This window comes from Schistocerca piceifrons, chromosome 6, assembly GCF_021461385.2.
Source record: "Schistocerca piceifrons isolate TAMUIC-IGC-003096 chromosome 6, iqSchPice1.1, whole genome shotgun sequence".
In the NCBI taxonomy this organism is placed as follows: Eukaryota; Metazoa; Arthropoda; class Insecta; order Orthoptera; family Acrididae; genus Schistocerca; species Schistocerca piceifrons.
The window spans coordinates 570255175-570276958 of record NC_060143.1 but is presented as its reverse complement, the minus strand read 5'-3'; the positions used below and the strand labels follow the sequence as shown (position 1 = coordinate 570276958).

General features: G+C 44.0%; 1 protein-coding gene across 2 annotated transcripts in view; it reads right to left on the bottom strand.

Moving 5' to 3' along the window:
• LOC124802522 (protein croquemort-like) overlaps nt 1-21784 on the bottom strand; it is a 286085-nt gene that overhangs the window by 125508 nt on the left and 138793 nt on the right. For both annotated transcript variants that reach the window (XM_047263365.1, XM_047263364.1), the window contains exon 4: nt 2099-2240. In XM_047263365.1, the coding sequence (XP_047119321.1) occupies nt 2099-2240 (142 nt within the window). The remainder of the gene's footprint in view (nt 1-2098; nt 2241-21784) is intronic.

Genomic DNA, 21784 nt, shown 5'->3' with positions numbered 1-21784 from the left:
AGCCTTATACTCCGTTGCAAAGGTTACCAGCATAGCATTCTATTATGGGGAATAATTATGATGTTTGGTTTGTGGGGCATTCAACTATGCGGTCATCAGCGCCCTCACCAAGTCCCAATATTTTTCACTCTCCAATTTTTTACATAGTCCAATATAGCCATTGTCACGAGTGATGGATGACGATGGTAATGGTGGTGGTGGTGGTGGTGGTGGTGGTGGTGATGGATGGATGGATGTACGGATAACACAAACACCCAGTCCCCGGGCAGAGAAAATCCCCAACCCGGCCGGTAATCGAACCCGGGACGCCGTGATCCAGCGGCAGCAACGTTACCCACTAGGCCACGAGCTGCGGACTTTTATGGGCAACAGAAAAGCACTTGTTCGTAACTCATCATCAGCGTGCCTCACAGAAACACTATTTTGTATGTGATGTCAGCACAAAAATTGCGTTGTCCATTTTTCTTCATTCAGCTTTTTCAGCAAACGTATACCTGAGCACGAGTGACAGCGAGGTGGCGCAATGTGCATGCTAGGGGGCTCTGTTGTAAGACCTTCGTGAATTCAATCATAATAAATCGTATCGAAGTCCGAACGGGGTGCCGCAGTAATCTGCGCACTGAATTCGCATTCGGCAGAATGACGGTTCTAATCAGCGTCCGACCATCAACATTTCGGTTTTCCATGTTTTCCCCAACGCGCACCATAAAAATGTCACGATCATTCCTTTGAAGGAGCACAGTCGATTTTCAGTACATTCACGTCCCCGTGATCTAAAAAAATCCGAGCTTTACCTCATCTCTAACGATGAGCCGTTAAACCGTATTTTTCTTTTTCCCATATTTAGGAAGTTATTTGGTTCTAGACGATGTTTGTTGTCCTCCACTCGTGCCTTTCATTCATACCGGTAAGAGTCGAACAACCCGTATTTGTGTAAGTTCCTTGGATAGTGAAACGCGTTCGCCGTCCAAGGAAGACTACGTAAGCCACCTAGTATCGCATTGCTGGGGACAGGATAAGATAGAGAGGATGGACAGACCGAGGAGAGAAGGGAAAGGACAGTGAAAGGGGAGGAGGGGGGGGGTGATGCATTAGGCATGTGGAAAAGGAAGATGGGCAGGCGGAGATGGAGAGAGAGGCGAAGGCGGAGATGGTCTGAAGGATGGTGGAGGAAAATATTCTCAGAGAGAGGGGATGGTGGAAATGAACGAAGGGGGGAGGAGGAGGAAATAGAAGTGGAAGAAAGATGTCGACATAGAAAGGAGGAGGTGTGTTCAATACACATGTCTAACGTATACACGGGCAAAGCAGCGGGAAAAAAAGGCTAGTTACATCATGATTTTGGGAGTGCCGTAGCATGACATAATTTCTGCACCGCTTAACGGCAACCACTTTTCATTTATGTCCTGCTGTAACCTTTAAATGTTCACAGCTTATAATTGGCACCTGCCATGTTTTGGTACCTAGATCTTATTACTTGGCTAAATTGATGTTTCAACAATCTAAATGCCCCTTTCTAATTGTGTTTCTTTCTCTCTGTTATAGGTTTGCGTTATTTGTAATCCTGCTTAATTGTTGTTAGTATTCCGAAGGCTCCAGGGGGTGGTTAGTCAACACCAGTGAACCAGAAGTATGTGTCAGTAACAGTCCTGGAGTTATGTAATTCAGTTCGTAAATGCCTTTAATTGCTCATTAATATCGTAGATATTAATTGGGTGAATGTCATTTTACGATTAAATGCTGAGATACGTTTATCGAGAAACACTTATTTTGACAGAAGCATAAGCTAACAAAACTTAGTCCTAATAACCTGGTTAAAGTCATCTCTTGTACCTTGCCACTTAACTGCCTCCTACCTTACTGCCAATACACTTAGTTCATGGGTGCAGGAGGAACTATCATCTTCCTCCCCTCCCCCCCCCCCCCCAACATAATAACGATCGTAGTGTCAAACCTACTATTGCTTTGGAAATCCCATCACCCGTATACAGAGAAATCCCTCTGTGACTCAGAATCTGTGACACGGAATACCCCTAGTGAGTACGTCAGCCCTGCTGGACCGCTGGTTGAGCTGACCAGGCGGCAGAGGTCAAATTACCAGAGCGATGATGTTCAGCGTGGTGACCTCGTCGTCGAGGGTTCCGTTGGAGTTGTCCGGGTCGAAGAACCAGCGCCGGATCTGCCGATAGCTCACCGTGCCGTTGTCGTGCCACGTGATGTTTATCTTCTCGTGCACCTCGCTGCAACAGAGACGCAACTGCTAATTACGCTGACAGCAGGTATATGCTGAACTGCATGTTATTACAACAGCACAGTTTTCAGCAACTTTTTGTCGCAATTTATCAAACAGCGAGCAGGAGTACAGAGAGATTTATATTAAATGCATGTTGCTTTCAGTGGTAATACTATTTACTTCCTGGATTTAATAGGAAAAATAGCAATTATGTAGCTCTCGTGTACGTAAGAACCCCGGTGAGTGCTTTCATCAGAACATGATTCCCAGACATATTTACATGTACATATTGAAGAGAAGTACTGAAGTCGGTGTTATGAATTGCATTTACAAATGAACATTTAGTATATATATATATATATAGCGACACCGCCAACTTTCAAAAGCAAACAAACTTCGTAGTGTGGTGTTGAGGTCTAAAGGCGATACAGCAGGTATGTTTGAAGAGTGTGTCCCAATTATGCACCAATGGATTGACTCTGCAGCCGTCGGGATATGCTCACGGAATACTTCAGAGTAAGAGACATTATGGTCACGATGTATAGTACTTCATGGTTTGCACAAGACAGCTGTAACGTTGAGTGTTCGTTTAACCCCTCCTCTTAGTTTCTTTACCAGCACTTTTCTCCTCTTTTCTGTTTACTTTAGTAATCTTCTCCATTCGTTGACTTCTCTTAAGACTTGCAAGTTACTTTTCTTTCCCCTAAGCTAGTTCTTGGTATTTTCCGCCACATCCAAATTTCGGAAGCTTAGATTCCTTTCGCATTTCATCCAGAGTCCAACTTTCACTTCCATAGAGCTGTGTGTTACATATTATATGGTTGCAGCTCAAAATGTTTTTCTTAGTCGTAAATTCCTGCTTTGGAATGCAGTTATTCACTTCCATCAAGCGTCTATTGCCCTCTGTAATTATACTACCTAGATAACAAAATTGTTTCATCTGATGAGCTATGACGTCATTAGTTGTCATACTGATTTTGATTTCTTTCATATTTTCCTGCAGTGCCATTACTTTCGTTTTCCGTTTGTTCACTTTTAATTTCGGTTAATTTAAGGGTAACCGATATGATCTGCTGAATTCTATTCATTTCTTTCTCTGAATCTGTAAATCTAATAAATGAATTTTTTCTGCATTCACTTTTATTCCGTTTCTCCTTTCCTTCATGATCTGAATAGCGTTCTCAGGACATAGGACATCCCTGTCTAGCTCTTTTATAATCCTGTCGTATACCCCTGTTTTCTGCTGCTGTTCTGATAGTCTGATTATTCATTATTCTACCTTTCCAGTCCAGCCCTTTCTGTTCATAGTTCTAAATAGTAGTCTCAATTCACATTTCAAATCCTCCTCTAATTCAATGAAGCTATCTCAACTGCATATATTCATATCGATCCTTCTCTCCAAGGCCAACACAACTCCTCTTGTTCCTTTGCCTCATCTAACTACAAACTGGTCTTCTCCAGTATAAAACCGGCGCGCCACGAAGGAGCTACGATGCACACCGTATTCATACAGGTATCGACGGAAAAAGTACAGAGTTGTAAACTTTGGCGGCCAATGGATGAATGCACAGCTGGCAAGGACAGTAAGCAGGGGACACGTCGATACGAGGGCACAAAGCCTTTGCTAATTTCATTCCGTGTACTCATTAGAACAGTAATTATGCCTCAGACAGGCGCGTGAACAATATAAGCATATGTCAGCATTTGAGAGAAGACGTACAGTTGGGTTCAAAGAAGCCGGTTGGAGAAATCGGCATATCGCTCGAGATTACAGTACGAGCGATACCACTATTCGACGTCGGCGGGAATGGGTAAACCATGGCGAAACGCAGCGACAACAAGACGACAGCATTCGCCAGAGGGGCACTCAGAGCTCCGGTTTCATCAATATCATCACAATCCGACGCGCAACTGGTGCTTCAGTGACCACAAGGACGACTAATAGGCGGCTCACAGGATGGGGTCTGAGTCCACGGCGGCCCTACAGCCGACTGCCATTCACCTGTGTACACCAACGACGCCGTTTGCAGCAGTGTCTGCAGATCCAGGGAAGACCAGGGAAGACTTGTCTGGCGATGCCCCGGACAGTGGTGGAATACCAAACTGACTGTCGCCCGCCATACAGTCAGACAGCCAAGAGTGATGGCGTGAGGTGTAACTTGTTTTCATAGCAGAACCGCTTTGGTATTCATGCGTGGTTCCCTTTTAACATAGCTCTACTTCGACAATGTTCTGCGCATCGTTCTGTTTCATTTCACGCAAGCCATCCTCGGCTTACATTTCAGCAAGATAATGCCAGCCCGCACACGGCAACAATGTCTAGTGCTTGTCTTCGTGCTTTCCAAACTCTACCTTGGTCTTTAGATATCTCTAACTTAGAACGTTTGGAACATTGTGGTACGTGCCCTCTGGCCAACTCTGGATTCTGACGATCTAACGCGCTAACTGGACAGAATGCGTTACGATATCCCTCAGGAGAACGTACAATAACTATGAGTTAGTGTCAAGCGGAGAAACTGTTGCATAACGGCGAGAGCTGGGCCAACGCGTTACTGACTTACTCACTTTGTGAAGCTATTTCTCTTGAATAAATCATCCATTTTTGTGATATCGGGATCATTTGTTTGCCTGATTTCCGTTCTAATCGGATGATTCCTTCGTAGCGCGTCGCGTTTCTCGTCTTTGTGCGTACTTACCTACCTCCCATTTTATCCTGCTCTTAAGGATACTAATAAACAGCTGTGCAGACAATCGATCCGCGTCTGCAGGTATACGTTTCCCTCTAAATCTGTGGAGCCTAAACGCGTAATTTGCCTCGGGACCAAATATCGCCGAGACTGCGTGGGTTCTGGCCGCGGCTCCACCGCAGCTCCCAGGCACGGACCAGCTGAACGATGGATGTCCCAACCAGACACGACGCGACACTCTGCCACTGCGGCGACACCAGCACACACTTTACAACGCAGCCGTTCTGTTTCATTATATTTCCCACGAATGTTTTACACAAGCTATGGAATTACAACAAATAAATTTGGGTACAAATAAATGTCAAAACAGCGCACGATGGTTTACTTTTAAATTTGGTTTGGAACGCCTATACCACTTAATGTCATCACCAAGAGACGAAATAATTCCGTTGACATTTCTCAACCAAAATAGTTTCCTCAGAAAAATAAGTAGGTGATGTATGCTGTCTGACACTTTATTGAAGAACGTAACTATTTCCGTGAAATGGTTTCGTCCGTGCTGAGATGACGGTAACCTAGGCCTAGACAGTTTCAGTAACGGTCACGAGAGAAGTTCGATCATCGTAATTTGCATCGAATATAGACGACGGGAGCAGACGTACAGTTCCTGACTACCCGAGTCGCGCGCCAATATCTTTGATTAAATTCGGAACGTCTTCCTGGCGTCTTATAGCAAAGGGCCTAAGAAGTTACTGAAGCTGGTCTGCCCGTCGGATAGCAACGCAGGGTCAGCAACTTTCTTGCCTCTTTCCTAGAAGTGTAGGCTACATGTTGTACCAAATTCAGTTTTCCTCTTCCTTCCTTCCTTGCTATAACCATCCGTTACAAATACTCATTTGAGCGTTTCACACGGGACCACTTTGTAACTACATCGAAGTTGTTTTAATGGTAATACATCGTGGACACCTTATTAAGACATTATTTCTAACTTACTTGCTGCCGATGATCGTCTTAACAGTGTAACGACGTATAACTCTAAATACCAGTACACATTCATCTACATCTATATGCACATACATACTTCGCAAGCCAATGTGTGGTGCGTGGCGGACTAGTTCTAGCTATTTTCCTTTCTGTCCCACTCGCGGGCAGAGCGAGGGAAAAACGACTATCTATATTCCTCAGTATAAGCCTTAATCTCTCTAATACCCGATATGTACGTACTTTGGCGGCAGTAGAATCGTCTGCAGTCAGTCTCAAATGCCGAGTCTCTAAATGTTCTCAACAGGGATTCTCGAAAAGAGCGTTGCCTTCCCTTCAGGAATTCCTGTTAGAGTTCTTCACGCATCTACGTAATACTTTACTGTTATTCGACTCTATCGGCAACAAATCTAGCGCTCACCTCTAGACTGCTTCGATGTCTTATTTTAATGCGACCTGGTGGGGACTCCCAACACTGACAGTAGTCAACAGTGGATCGCATTAGTGTTCTGTATGCCGTCTCCTTTACAGATGAAGCACACTTTCCTAACTTGTTCCCAATAAGCCGAAGTCGACCATTCACCTTGTGTGCTATAGTCCCTATATGTCCGTTCCGTTTCATACTGCTTCATAACGCTACACCCAGATATTCTTCATCTGCAGACATATTCCGCAACCCACCGCATGCTGGGTGGCGGAGGGTAAAATTAATTTGGCAGTTGAACACGGCCATTTAAAGAACATTTTTTCCACACAAGTGATGCATCACGACTCCCATCACTTGCGTCGCTCGAATCTTAAACTCGTCCTGCAGCTGAAGGGTGTAGTGATGTAAAACTTATCCAGCACCAGCAACAACTTTGCTTCCTACATGATAGATCAAACATGATGATACGTCCGCTTCGATGATTTTAAAGTTGTAGTATTTGTTTAATGTGAAGCTACAATTGTTTCTATAAAAGGTTTTCGATGAACTTCACCCGTCAAATTTGGATAATATTCCGACCTGTCGATGACTGCTTCCATCGTTATCGTCAGACTTTACGATGATGGAGATTAACATCGAAAACTTGGGGGCTTTATCGGAATTTGACGCGGAATTTTTACTGAGAACGCAGTGTCTCTCTCTCTCTCTCTCTCTCTCTCTCTCTCTCTCTCTCTCTCTCTCTCTGATCTTCGCGCGCCACGTTGTTATATTCTGTACTCACTGTATTGATGGCTATCCACTACAATAAATTGTACCACGTTTGCTGCATTGTTTTTGATTGAAGAATGTAAGTAACTGAATCGTGGGGAATGTAATAAAAGTCGTTAATGTAGCCTCATCCTGCTTTTGGCAGTGCTGCAGTCAACTTATGTTTACCATATTCATCCTAGCTAAAATTCTTTAAGAAGTGCCGTATTATTGTAAATTCTGGTGATAAACGACCCAGTTGACATGAATGTGAAAATTATTTACAATCTTCGAGTTATTCATTTTATTTGATGTGTTTGAAATATATATATATATTCGTCACGATGAGACTAAGAAAAACTTAAGGCATCACATACACATATATCGTCCTTAAGTGACATACCACACATCACTTCTTTACAAATGAAAACAATAACATGTTCATGTTTCATTTTAGAACATGCCCAAAAACAGAGTATCTCTTGTACATAGACGTGACTCCAGTTAAGTAGCATGGGTATGTCCTAGCAAATACCCAAACTGACCACTGTTTTCACGCTGGCATAGAAGATAGCGTCGATGCAGGGATGAAATGCACCATAAGCATTCTGAATAACGTCTGCTGCTGCCGTAATGCGACCCACGAAGTCCTGTTCACCCTCAACTGGCGTTCCATGCACGCTGTCTTTCATGGTACTCCAGAGGGTGAAAAAAAATCCAGTAGTGTTTAGCGAACGTGGAGGCCACCGCGTTGGTCCACCACGTCCGATCCATATGTCAGTAAATCTCCTGTCTAAGTAATGTCTGACAGTATGTGCAAAATATGGAGTTGTTCCGTTAAGTTGGAACCAAAGATTTTGGCTAACTCCAAGCGGCATGTCCCCCAGTAGTGCAGGCAATACTCCTTGCTACGATGCAAGTTACTTGTGAGTATTCAACCTTTGAGATAACATGTAGTGGCCACTGAGCGAGTCATTCACAATTCCGTCTCACATGTACACAGCGAATCAATCTTTACCACCGTGGGCGTACGTTGCATGAAGATTCTTTAGTAGCCAAACGTGGCTGTTCTGTGAATCGAAAATGCCTTATCGGGTAAAGCAAGCCCCGTTCGTAAACCACACACACTTATGCGAGTGCGGATGTCGTGCTACTCGTTGTGTAGGATCCAGTCAAGACATTAGATATGCTTACGGAAGTCGTCCGGGCCCACACCTTGTACTTTCTGTCGCTGCAAATGATGTAGGCCACTCTCATGAACATTTCGAACGCGGAGCCAGTCCAAGCGAAGTTCATGAACGATTCGCCTTGTATTCGTCGTTGGATCTTGCTCTATGCGATAAAACACAAAGTGAACTGTACAGACAGCGTCTCCTGCCGGTACCATGCTTATTTGCACGTGTCTCTTATGCGTCTGTCAGTTGACAGAAGTATTTTTCTCAGCCAGCCTTGCGACGTGGATAAAGTTCCAGTTATACCCTAGAGCCACCCTTGCATTGTCATGAGCAGCGCCATAGGCCAACTGCATGCCACTTAGCTCATTCCTTGTGAAACCATATTCCATGGTGCTGCACCACAACATTCACTCAATCGGTGGTACCTACTCTAGTCGGACCAAGTCGGACCACTGAATCTACTGAACACGGTGGAGATGTACTTAAGAACCAACGTTTTACATCGCACATCAATCCCACCTAGCGACAGTGAACGGACTGCAGTTCGTTTACATCTGGCACACAAGTTGCGGGCACGACGACCGGAGTTGATGTATCGCCGTAACTGTGTTCCTATACTCAGATTCCTTCGTTGCTGTCTTTCTGCCCTACCACGTGCGCGCGATTTCCCGTTTTAGGATCCACCTGTCCAACTCATTCCAAACTATCCCGGTTGGGTTGCAGTCAGGGGTCTAGGAAGACCTTTCCACGTCTTGAAAAATTTTCTGAACCTCTAGGGACTTCACATAGTTCTCAGACAAGCGGGGTGCATGCTTCGGGTCGTTGTCTTTTGCTACAAGACAATCCCTTTCCCCAATCTCTCGCAAACCAGTTGTCTTCGCATGTCGCTGGAGAACGGCGTAATTATCATTTTGGTTCATTTTTCCATCTACTTTCACCAAATCTTCAACTATATTCCCTACAAAAGATCCCCATACCATCACAGAACGCCTTCCACGCTTCACAGTTGAAGTTAAAATATTCACAGAGTAAGCGATGTACTAACTGACGGCGTTTGCTTCCCAATATTTCGATCTTGGAGTCATCAGTGAACAATGATCTTTCCCAATCCCCTGCTGTCCATTGCTGACTTGTCCTAGCCCACTGAAGACTTTTCTTCTTGTTAACAGTGTGCAACCATGGTTTCGTTGCTGCTACACAATCCTGGAGGCTGTTTCCTGCTAGACGCCGTCTCGCTGTTCTCCCGCCCAGTGATGTGCCCCTAGCTGTGTTTAGTGCAACAGTCAACTGCTTTGAACCTATTTCGTTTACTGGTCACTACCAAATACTCTTCCTGCCGTTCTGATATTCTCCTCGGTGCTCCAGACCGAGGACGGTATCATGAGAGCCTGTACCTCTAAGCAGGTGGTCTCGACAACTCCGCTGATTGGAATTTTGGATTTTTTTTTTTTTTTTTTTTGGACACTATTGCCTTCTTGGTGCAAAGTGTCTTTACCCGCTAATCATAACGAATATGGCACTTTGGGACCATTTTCAAAGCATGTCCTACCTACATACAAACGTAACCGCAGCTGAAAAGAAAACCGTTTTCTGACCCACGGGGGACACTTAATAATACCTGAAGTCTTAATTTTTATAAAATATGACAACCAGATCAGTCACTTAAAAGTGTCTGTTTACAGGTTTCTTCAACGTATTCTCAGAACGTGGAAATTACCACAATGGACTGCACATTCATCATATTTTACGCAGAAAGATATTATACAGATAAACACCCAAGAAATTTGCTCAGGTTGTCAACTAATCATCAAAATATTCAGCCTATTAAAAATAAAGCATGAAGTTGAGAACAGCCCCTGAAGAGCATAATGCTATGTACACGGAAGAGCTAAGGAAATTGGTACACCTGCCGAATATCGTGTAGGGCTCCCGCGAGCACGCAGAAGTGTCGCAACACGACGTGGCATGAACTCGACTAAGTTTGAATTACGCTGGAGGGAATCAACACCATGAATACTGCAGGGCTGTCCATAAACCCTTAAGAGTAGAAGGTGGTGGAGATCTGTTCTGAATAGCACTTTGCGAGGCATTTCAGATATTCTCAATAATGTTCATTTCTGGGGAGTCTGGTGGCCAGTGGAAATGCTTAAACACAGAAGTTTTCCTGCAGCCACTCTCTAGCAAGTATGGACGTGTCTGGTGTCGCATTGTCATTCTGGAATTGTCCAATTCCGTCGGAATGCACAATGGACATGACATGCAGGGTCCATGGATTCATTAGGTTGTCTCCATACCCGTACATGTCCCATCGCTCATACACCGACTATAACACCACGTTCGAGCTCCCATCTTCATAACCTGCCACTGTAGCAGCAGTAACCGATCTAAGAACTGCGCCACACACTATGATTGTAAAGGCGTTGCCGACCGCAGCGCCGTATTCTTCCTGCTTGCGTGTATCTGTATTTGAATACGCATGCTTACACCAGTTTCTCTGGCGCTTCAGTGTATTACAGAGCACTTCCGTGGAGACACTGAAATACAGCAGTTTCTGCTGTCGGCATTATGCACGGTTTTACTGTAGAGCTACCTTGTATGGTAGGTAGGATGTCGTGTATTTGTATCAGAAGAGGCACAAGTTTTAACGCTGGAGAAGATAGGTTAACATTCTGAATTGCGAGTCACTGAACTAACAAAACCGGACATCCGTAAGAAGCTGACCATTCATGCATGTACTGCTCTCCTAGTGATAATGTGAATATTATCTTTAGTCAAGTTACCTTCCATTAGGAATGTGAACTTTATTTTCTTTTATAAATTAACTGAACTCCAGGACACCGTCTCAGACCCCAAAACTAACTTTACAATACGTGGCCACGTGAATATAAACATAAATGTTGAGAATGGATTTAGAATAACATCCCGAACATATTTAACCATTCTGGCACGGCACAAATGGTACACACTGCTAGTAGTGTTTCAACGAGTTCGACATCAGCTTCATGTACATACATATATGGACAAGGGAAAACTGTGTTATACTAAGTAGTCATTCCTCAAATGAACAGTAACAGAAATAGAACAGCAGAAAAGGTCTCGAGTTCGAGTCTCGGCCCGGCACACAGTTTTAATCTGCCAGGAAGTTTCCTACTAACAAATTGTCTGTTACCTGGTAAGCAGAATCAGTGACGTATTTCTGCTATTAAGCAGGGGGTCATAATGTTGGTTCATCGGTGCATAGGATACATAATTAAGTTTGCACGGAACCCCGAGAGCGACAGTCCTACTCTGAGTTGTCTGGTTCTTTCAAACACACGGCGACTGTCTGTCGTTTGAGAGCAACTATCAGTTTTAATTAAGTTAGATACAGCTACCAGATCCGCTATTTTGATCTAATTCTCTTTAGGTTGGCACTACGGCTTCTGGACGCTCACCAGGAGCTAGATGGCAACGTTGTGTTCCTCTGTGGTAGGTTGACGGGTTCTCATAATCAGTCCGCTCTGCACCATAGAAGAGAAGCGTACCGCAGTCAGTTTTGTTGTCTGAACGGGTACCAGGAATGACAATTCACAGAGGAATTTCAGTACCATACGGGAGCAATGTTTTGTCAAAGAGAAGTATTTACCAGAGGACTGAACAATTTGAAAGCGGCCCAACTAGCGTCAAGGATGAGGAAAGAGCGAAGTGCCCAGCTACAACCACAAATGATGCCAATACTGAGCGAGGTCATTCCTTGACGATGTGGCAAACCATGGGCGGATTAGTCAAGGTTCTGCAAACAAAATAATGCCTAACCGACTTAACTTTCACGAAGTCTGTGCGAGATGCGTTCCGAAACAAAACTAGATCGCCATGCTAACGAAGATGACATGTTTCTGCAACGAATGATCACTGGAGATTAAACATGGAATCGTTACTTCGAGCCAGAGAGCAAACGCCAAAGCATGTAATGGGAGAACTCTTATCTCCCGTCAAAGAGAAATTCAAGAGCCAATGTTCAGCAGAAACGTGATGCTCACAGTTTTTCGGACTCGGAAGGGCAGTCCTAGAACATTACCACGAAAAGGGGTCAACACTAAATAGAGACGGTTCAGTTATATGCTGTTAAGTAAGCTGAAACGTGCTATTCGATGTAAACTCAGAGGTCGATTCCCGGAACGCCTTATTTTGTTGCAATACAATGCTCGTCCACATACCGTCGTCCACAGCGCTCGAACTCTTCAGACACCGCGTTTCGATGTGTTTGAGCGCACTGCATACAAACCCCAACCCCGTTCCGTAAATTACCGTCTGTTTCGTCCTCCTCGTCATCGACCTGAGCTCCTATCTGCAGGCGAACTTTGGTTTTTCAAAAGTTCCTACAGTATTCCGTGTGCGCTGCCAAAGTAATACAAGGTAATGAAGTGTAGAGGAAACTGTGTACGATTCCTCCTCAAGCCTTTAGCAGACTAATTTAGTCAGGAGAAAAACGATGCACTGGGAAAAGGCTTGACAAGGAAACACTACGTCGCACACACAGCAGACAGCCGTGTAACTGAGGAACAGCGTTTTGAGGGGAGCTTCCTCTATTATCCAGAGAAGAGTGCCTGGCTGCGCGTCAGGGATTGTGCTGAGAGAATTAAACGCGCTTTGGGTACGAGCGAGTTTTCCGCTGTGCATGCGCCGGGCCTTGACACGGAACTGCCGTAATTACGAGCTCAGCTAGAATACCGCTCGGCCTGCCTGCGGTATTTTCCCGGAGTCAACAACACGCCCGCCGTGACAGCGGCACCACGGTTTTCATTCCAGCAAACAGCGCTCCCCCCCCCCCCCCTCCCACACCACTACCTCCGCTGCATTAGGAGAAAAAATCCAAGCAACAGTTAATACGTCACACGATAAACAAATTATTTTCATACCACAGCAAGCGCCCTTGACGTCAAACGAGCTGACATACCGGTTTCCTATCCTTGCTGGTAGCTTAGCACACCGTTCTTTGGCTAATGGGTCACGCAACTGAGTTAAGACCGTATCCAGTATCCGTGGAAAAGGGAGGGGGGGGCAAGGGAGGGGGGGGGAGAGGTGAACGTCGAGACAAGTAGTGTCTCTTGTCCTCCCCTTTCCTCTTCCAGTCGCCAGTGGTACGCTGCCACAACGATTGTTGACAAGCTTCCGGGAGAGCTCCAATTTTGCCTTCGTGGTCTTTTCGGGAGGTGGGCATAGTAGGAAGCAATCAATTGGTTGAGTCTTCTGGGAACATACGCATCTCTTGTAGAGCAGGTCCCAGGCCGACGAGCAGTATTTTGCGATCTTGCGGGCACTGGAGCACACGAGACATTCTTCCTCTCCTAAATTTCTTGTCTGTTCCGATTCACTCAGTGCCCTTCACTCATTGCAACGTTTGTATCCGGCAGACAAAATTGTCCAGACCATCCAGGATGCCCTCCTCCGACTACAGCGACTGGGGAAGGTTGTAGCTTTCTTCTGGGTTCCGGGGCATGTTGGCATTGCTGGGAATGAAAGGGCAGATCTCGCAGCCAAGGAGGCGTGTCTCGCCCCACAAGTATCTCAGTGTGCTATCCCCTTGCACGCACTCACCTCGCTGTTGAGCTCACGGGTCATGCGTCGGTGGGAGGATGAGTGGCTGGAAGTGACTGACAATAAGCTCCGTATAGTCAAGCCCACAACGCGTGTGTGGTGTACTTCCTTTCAGCCCCATCGACGGGACGAGGTTCTCCTCACTCGGCTTCGAAAAGGCCACAGCCCTATGACGCATGGCTTCCTGCTCCGGCGCGAGGACCCTCCTGTGTGTGATGCTTGTGGCGTCCAGGTCAGTGTGCGCCACGTTTTATTGGATTGCGTTTTATTCTCTGACCAGCGGGTCGCGGCTGACTTGCCAGCGGACCTGCCATCTCTTTTAGGCAACACTCGGACGAATGTGGCTAAAGTTTTAAAGTTCTGTGCCCTGTCAAATGTTTTTACAAAGATTTTAGGGAGAGGATTTTAATTTGCTCACTGTGTGACAAGCTCGCCCATATTTTATGTAAGTGGCCAGCCAATGACAATTTCCTGTGACATTCTTGTTGCTAAGTTTCCCCTTTCTTAGGTTTTACTTTCTTAGGTAGCATTTTCCTGCTTTTCCTGCTTTCTTTGAGTGTGTGCTTTAATTTTCTTAGGTCTGTCCACATTCGCTCCTTTTAATGTGTGTCAGGGCGCTGATGACCTCGATGTTGAGCGCCCATAAGCCCCAACACACCACCACCACCACCACCACCAGACACCCCCCTTGTGGCTGGCCTACACTTGCAGTGAATCTGTGTCTGGCATCTGCCTCACATTCGATCACTTTTATGTGGTCGTGCACTTTAAATCACTTTGTACTAGCCCTCCCACATGTGTAATAGCAGGTAATTGCTGCCCTGTGGCTCTTCTGTTACCGTGTAGTCGAGCAATAATGAGCCGTTACATCTATTTTTCCTAAATATGTAACGTATGTTTGTCTTGAGGTCAACTGGCAGTTCCCTCACCATACTTCGATCATGGAGCAGATCTTCCTCCATTTCTCCACAATTTCCTAGCGTTGCGACCCACCTATATACAACAGTACCATGTGGGGAATAACATCATGGAACTTCGGGCGTTATCCAGTAGGTCATGTTCGGGGTTCCCATAACTCCCCCTACCATTTCAAAAAATTGTAATTAGGAAACTAATAGAGATACAAAATCGTGGTTTACTGTAAAACGTTTAGCAGCTACCATAGTGTTTTTCATTTGTTATTCGTGGCATATTTGACTTGGAGTGCATCACGATAGCAATAGATAACGAGAATACGAAATATGTAATCTGGTGTGCAGAATGGAAATACGTGACAACAGTACTGCAGAACAGTCTGTGCCGACATGGGAGAGCAGCACCGTCAAAAAGCAAGCGTAAAGAGGTGGTTCAGAAACAAAGAAGAGAGAAACAATGTCTGAAACCTTCCTGGAAGTGGACATCTCCCTTCGCATTGAGTAGAAATGATTGAAAACCTCCCGCTACGACAAAGAGCTGCAGCCGTCCATCATCTTCCAGCGTGATGCCTCCATCTCCCCACGCGGGTTGGACGCGCTGCACGACGTTTCCTGAGAGTTGCGCGGTTCGGGAAGACCCCATCGCACGACCCCCGCGCTCCCCCACTGTCACATGGCAAGGCTGATTTTTGTGGCGTTGCGTCAAGGATCGCGAGGGCACAACACCAATAGATGACATGCTTTCATCGATTCGTGCAGGAAGGGCAGGAAACAGAACTACTGATGCTGCAATTCTGGCATGTACATAGGAAGAATATGAACGCAGACTGACAAAAGTCATGGCATACCCCCTAAAATGTCGCACCTTCTTTTGCCCTGAGCATTGAAGCAGTTCAGCGTGACATGCACTCAAGTTATTCGAAGTACCCTTCAGAAATACTGAACTGCGCTGTCTCTGCAGCCGTGCGTAATTGCGAGAGTGTTGCCAGTGCAAGAAACTACCTATGAACTACCGCCCATAAATGTTCGGAGGGATTCATTTCGGGAGACGTGGGTGACCAAATCATTCTCTCTAATTGAGCAGAATGCTCTTCAAACCAACATCGTAAAATTGTAACCCGGTGACATGGTGCATTGTCATCCATAAAAATTCCATATCTGTTTTGGAACATGACGTCCATGAATGAATGACTGCAAAAAGAACAATCATTTTTAGTCAATTATCGGTTCTGTTGAACCAGAGGGGGAAGTCCATCCCATGTAAACACAGCCCACAACATTATGGAGCCACCGCCAGCTCGCACAGTGACTTGTTGACAGCTTGGGTCCATGGCCTCACGGGATCTGCGCCACACACTAACCCTACCATCAGCTCTTACCAACTGAAATCGGGACTTATTCGACCAGGTCTAGGGTCCATCCGATGTGGTCAAGAGACCAGGAGAGGCACTGCAGGCGATGTCGTGCTGTTAGCAAAGGCATTCAAGTCAGTCGTCTGTTGCCATAACCCATTAACGCCAAATTCCGCAGCACTGTCTTAGCGGACGTGTTTGCCGTACGTCCCTTATTGATTTTCGTGGTTATTTCAGGCGTTGTTGCTTGTCTATCATCACTTACCATTCTACACGAACGCCGCTTAATGTCGTTAAGCGAAGGCAGTCGCACAGTCCATCGTAAGAGTTAATACCTAGCCACACCCTTCCCAACGGTTTCCGAAGCTAAATGTTCCTTGTGTCTATCTCTAAATACCGTTCCGCGTTCAAAGTCTTAATTCCCGTCGTGCGGCCATATTTACGTGAGTCACTTGATTATGGATGACAGCTCCGCCAGTGCACTGTCCTTTTGTAGCTTGTGTACGTGATACTACCACCACATGCAGATGTGGGTATCGCTGTCCCATGACTTGTGACCTCAGTGCATTGCTATTCCACGACCGACGCGCAGGGCACACACTGAACTTCTGGCGTAACAGAAAGAAACAGAGCTGTTGAAAGTTTGACCGTAAATTACGCCCCTCTATCTTTAATAGTGTTATTAATTTACTGAAATGACAGCGGAACTTTATGAACAATCGTACATAGCGAAACGACGAAAGGGTCTTTAGATTTCATGACTTACGACTCTGCGTATACTTGCTGCAAGTCCCGGGTATCTTTAGTCTGATAGTCAACTGATTTAACTTTCTGTCTGTTTGGATGTTATAATCATTAAACTTGCTAAGGTTTTTCTTTTCTATTTATGGGGCAGCTGCCCTCCTCTTGGCGTCGCTTGGAACGTCACTCCAACACAACACAACCCAAAGTTTAATCCCGTGCCACGCCACATCCGAACACCACGATCAACTTCGAAACACTACACAGGAAGATTCCACTATTACGAACTCATCTGCGTATATTCTGAATGTGCTCCATCCTAACTGAATCTTTCATCTCAGAAACCAGTTTGAGCGCCAAAACAAAAAAATGAGACTGTGGAGGCATAGTTTTACTAAAGGGTAAGTGCACATTTTGCTGCTGTAGTTTTGCATAACGCTGAATTTTGCATTTACAGCAGAAATTCTGTCATACGACTCTGATTGGCTGGTTTCTGCAATCAACTGTTGGGATATTGCGTTTTTATGTTACAATTTGTCAGATGCTGCCACTGACTGAATCTAGAGTAGTGACTCATCTTCATAGTTTGGCGATAGCTGATTGAAAATTTTTTTGTGATCAGCACAATGTTTCTCAATAACAACAGTAAGCCACCACCATAGCGAGATTTCCGTAGATTCAGAAGACAAACCAAGACCTAAAACGAAACGAGGAGCTACGAACGTAATACTATTCTTAATACAAGGTTGTGTGCCTTACACTGTTAGGGAAGTACCATAGAAAACGAAGACCAACTCTTTAAGGCCAAGTGCAATGAAAAATGTTATTTAAACATTAATGAAGGAATTATAAATGTACGTAGAGATATTTTCATTCTCTTGAAAATAAAAATTCCCAGGCTACGTGTGCACATACTTTGTTTGTCGTTACTGAAGTTAAATGTAGACGGGGAAACAAGGTTCAGACGAGGAGTTACCCTAAAAACAGTTATATGCTTAATGAGTGCAAATTTAAAGAGTGTTATTCTCACAGTTGTAATTTAGATATTCGCGGTGCACTAAAGCTTCTTTGCAGATAAATCCACGGTACTTCAAGTAAGAGAGAAGGGATAATTTGCCAGTTATACTACCCAGAAAGACTTGAGGTACCAGAACAGGAGTGGCTGTGGTATTCCTCACAACCTTCATGCACGCATCCGCAATAATATTGCAAAATTAGAAGATAAAGCGATACGTTATGGAGAAAAATACAAGCATATGCATGCTCGTTTGAATGTCACAGACCATCAGTAATTAATTAATGATAAAGCGGACATGAAATTATTATTATTATTTTATTATTATTATTATTATTATTATTTTCGTAAAAACTTTGAGTACTCCTTCGCTCGACTTCAGACTCAGGTATATCTCTATGTGAAAGCTGAAAATCAAGTTTGTGGATCGATCCCCAAATGATAACGCTAAACGTACTACAACAACAGAGTTCTTTGTACAGAAGATCAAGTTCCAAAAATTTTTATACTAGTATGCAGGAAGCGTCGAAAATTCACGACGAGGAAACTGCCGCTGTTATGTTTTGATTCTCCCTAAATCTCGTCGCTCCAGAATATTTCTGTAAATAAAATTATATTACATCCGCCAGTTATGTGTCAACGTTTTTAGTATCCATCGTGTGAAAAGCAGGAAATCGAAAACTCGCCTACGTCATCAGGGTAAGAGCTACAGATGAGGCGTGCAGTTTTTTACTGAACTACATAGCGATTGAGATACGCAATGCAGTAAAGAAACTATGATCGTTTTTAGTCAGGACAAAACAAGAGCCGCACAGTTGTTTGATTTCTGAATAACCTCCATCAGGAAAGTCGATTTGACAATACTGCACCTATAATTTTCCTGTTCGTGGTCACTTGAATTCACAGTGTGACAAATTTTGGGGCCATGAAGCATCTCCTGAGAAAGAAAGAAAGATAGAAAGAAAAAAAGGGGGGGAGAGATCTACTTTATGCACCAATTACATGGAGGTTAACATTCAATAGAAGTAATCTTTTTACTGTTCGCAGAGTTTCCCCTCAAGATAACAAAATTTTCAAAATATGGTGAGCTCATCCACAAAAAATGACTAGGAATGTTACAACAAAAACAATCCTGGAAAAATGATAGTAAGGACACACAATTACGGAATCATTTAACTTTGACTCTTCTGAAAACAGATCCCGCTCCTGATTTATCCACCATTTTGATGTACCCTTCAGAAAAAGGAAGTACATAAATATAGTGTAATGGGTACAGTTACAATAACATCACTCAGGGTTGTCTGACAGTGTTCTTTCATTCACAAGATCAACTAAAATACTATTTTACAGCTAGAAATAATATATTTCCTAATCCCACTACCATTCCTGTTTATGTCTTATCCAGAGTTCTTTCGTTATTGCTTAAGGATCTTGTCAGTAGCAGTACATGGCGAGACCTGAATACCCTAAACATTACCTGGTCAGGTATGAACCCTTTCATGACAGCATATTAGAATGACCTACTAGAGTGGCAGAATGAGCTGTGGAGTTTGTTTCTGAGGATTGATTAGCTCCGAGGTTAATTACACTATATAGATGATTAATATTTTTATCTTTTATTAGCAATGTAGCCTAAATCTGATTAAAAACATAGTCTTCATTCAAAAATGTGGAATTTATTACAAAATTCTAAAAAATCGAAAACTATGTCTTAAAAATAAGTTTGCTGGAGAAGCCAGTAAGTGAAAATTTATTTTAGTTCTACTTATGGCAATGTTAAAAATATCCATAACAATTTTTCTTTGATACTATGCTTTGGAATATACACTAGTTCCAGCAAAAAATACGGCAGTCTGTATCGAAACATGTTGTCTGATGCTAGACACCTTGGTGACTTGCTTCTAGAATAAACGATTCAGTCACTGATATACACTTCACACAATTTAAAATACACGAATTACTCGAGAACATTGTACACTATTGCTGTATTTACTTCACTCCCGGCTCGGTTGAATGCATAACCTTTCGTTGATGATACTAGAAAATACTTCAGGGTTCTTCCTGATGGCCTGACATTGCCTGGGTATTTCGCATGTCTTGTCAGCAACCAGATATTATTAGAGCGTGCTTTTTAAAAAATTTTAATGTCGACACCACACTAAAATTCTATTTTGTCATTAACACTGGCCACCAATGGTTGCTGCCTGAAAACATGATTTTATTAATTTTGTTTTCAAGTACCAGTTGCTTTTCGCATGGTACCACCGATGCTATTACAAGACAAGACGTCTAGTGCTTTACTGAGGTACTTACACGAAGGTAGTGCATTGCAGCAGTCATTTACAGCGAACAAAGCAACGGTCGGCGCGGAGTTTGTGTTACGTGACTATGAGAATGTGACGAGTGATTTTCTTTGTAGTGATCCTATTGCGACGATCATTGTCAGTTAATGTAACGTAAATTTCATTTTGTACTACTGCTTTTATGAGTAATTTAGAAATGAAACCACTGTGACATTACTTAGTTTTGATATGAATTTATTAATTTTTAGGCCCATTTTTGAATGTTATTTGGTTTTATAATTTTTTGTAGGCAGTATGAATGGATGCGAGATTTGAGATGTGGGATTGCGTCCAGAAAAAATGCGAAATGAGTTTAGTACATCACGTAAAATGGTGGGTGACCGAAAACAATATGTCCCAGTTTTTCCAAGGTGAAACCACCTTCTAAACAGCAACTGGTTGTTTACTTTCTGCCGACCTCATCTTGTGTTCGTTGCTTCTGAAAACCTTATAAATTATAGCTTTTTTCATATTGTTGGGATTCAAAAAGCTACAGGAAAGTTGAAGTTTTTTGATCTCATTCTTGAAAAACCAGAATGAATTGAATAGTAAGATTTAGGAATGTTGTGTTCTTTAACATCCCCTTACGTTTTTTCTGTAGTCTTTTTAGATATCATAAAACATAGCTGGAATTTTTACTTTATTTTCTCAAATGACGAGCATCGAGGGGTAAGGAAGACAGTCTTAAACATGATAACATTTTCCGTGTCCTTCCAGACAAGATCAAAACCAAGGAAAAAAATTAAGTTTTAGCACAGATTCTAGTCTTAAAATCTTATTTGCCACAGAAGAACTCAATATTATCTCGTTGTTCGGGGTTTAGTTAGTTACAACGAGCCTTAACTTCAACAACCAGCCTCCTCCTGGACACAGGGAGGTCAAACTTTACGGTTAAACATCCGGCGCCGATGGCAGTGACTATGACAAGCTGTTTTCAGGCTAAATATGATGAGAGAGACCAAAAATACACTCCTGGAAATTGAAATAAGAACACCGTGAATTCATTGTCTCAGGAAGGGGAAACTTTATTGACACATTCCTGGGGTCAGATACATCACATGATCACACTGACAGAACCACAGGCACATAGACACAGGCAACAGAGCATGCACAATGTCGGCACTAGTACAGTGTATATCCACCTTTCGCAGCAATGCAGGCTGCTATTCTCCCATGGAGACGATCGTAGAGATGCTGGATGTAGTCCTGTGGAACGGCTTGCCATGCCATTTCCACCTGGCGCCTCAGTTGGACCAGCGTTCGTGCTGGACGTGCAGACCGCGTGAGACGACGCTTCATCCAGTCCCAAACATGCTCAATGGGGGACAGATCCGGAGATCTTGCTGGCCAGGGTAGTTGACTTACACCTTCTAGAGCACGTTGGGTGGCACGGGATACATGCGGACGTGCATTGTCCTGTTGGAACAGCAAGTTCCCTTGCCGGTCTAGGAATGGTAGAACGATGGGTTCGATGACGGTTTGGATGTACCGTGCACTATTCAGTGTCCCCTCGACGATCACCAGTGGTGTACGGCCAGTGTAGGAGATCGCTCCCCACACCATGATGCCGGGTGTTGGCCCTGTGTGCCTCGG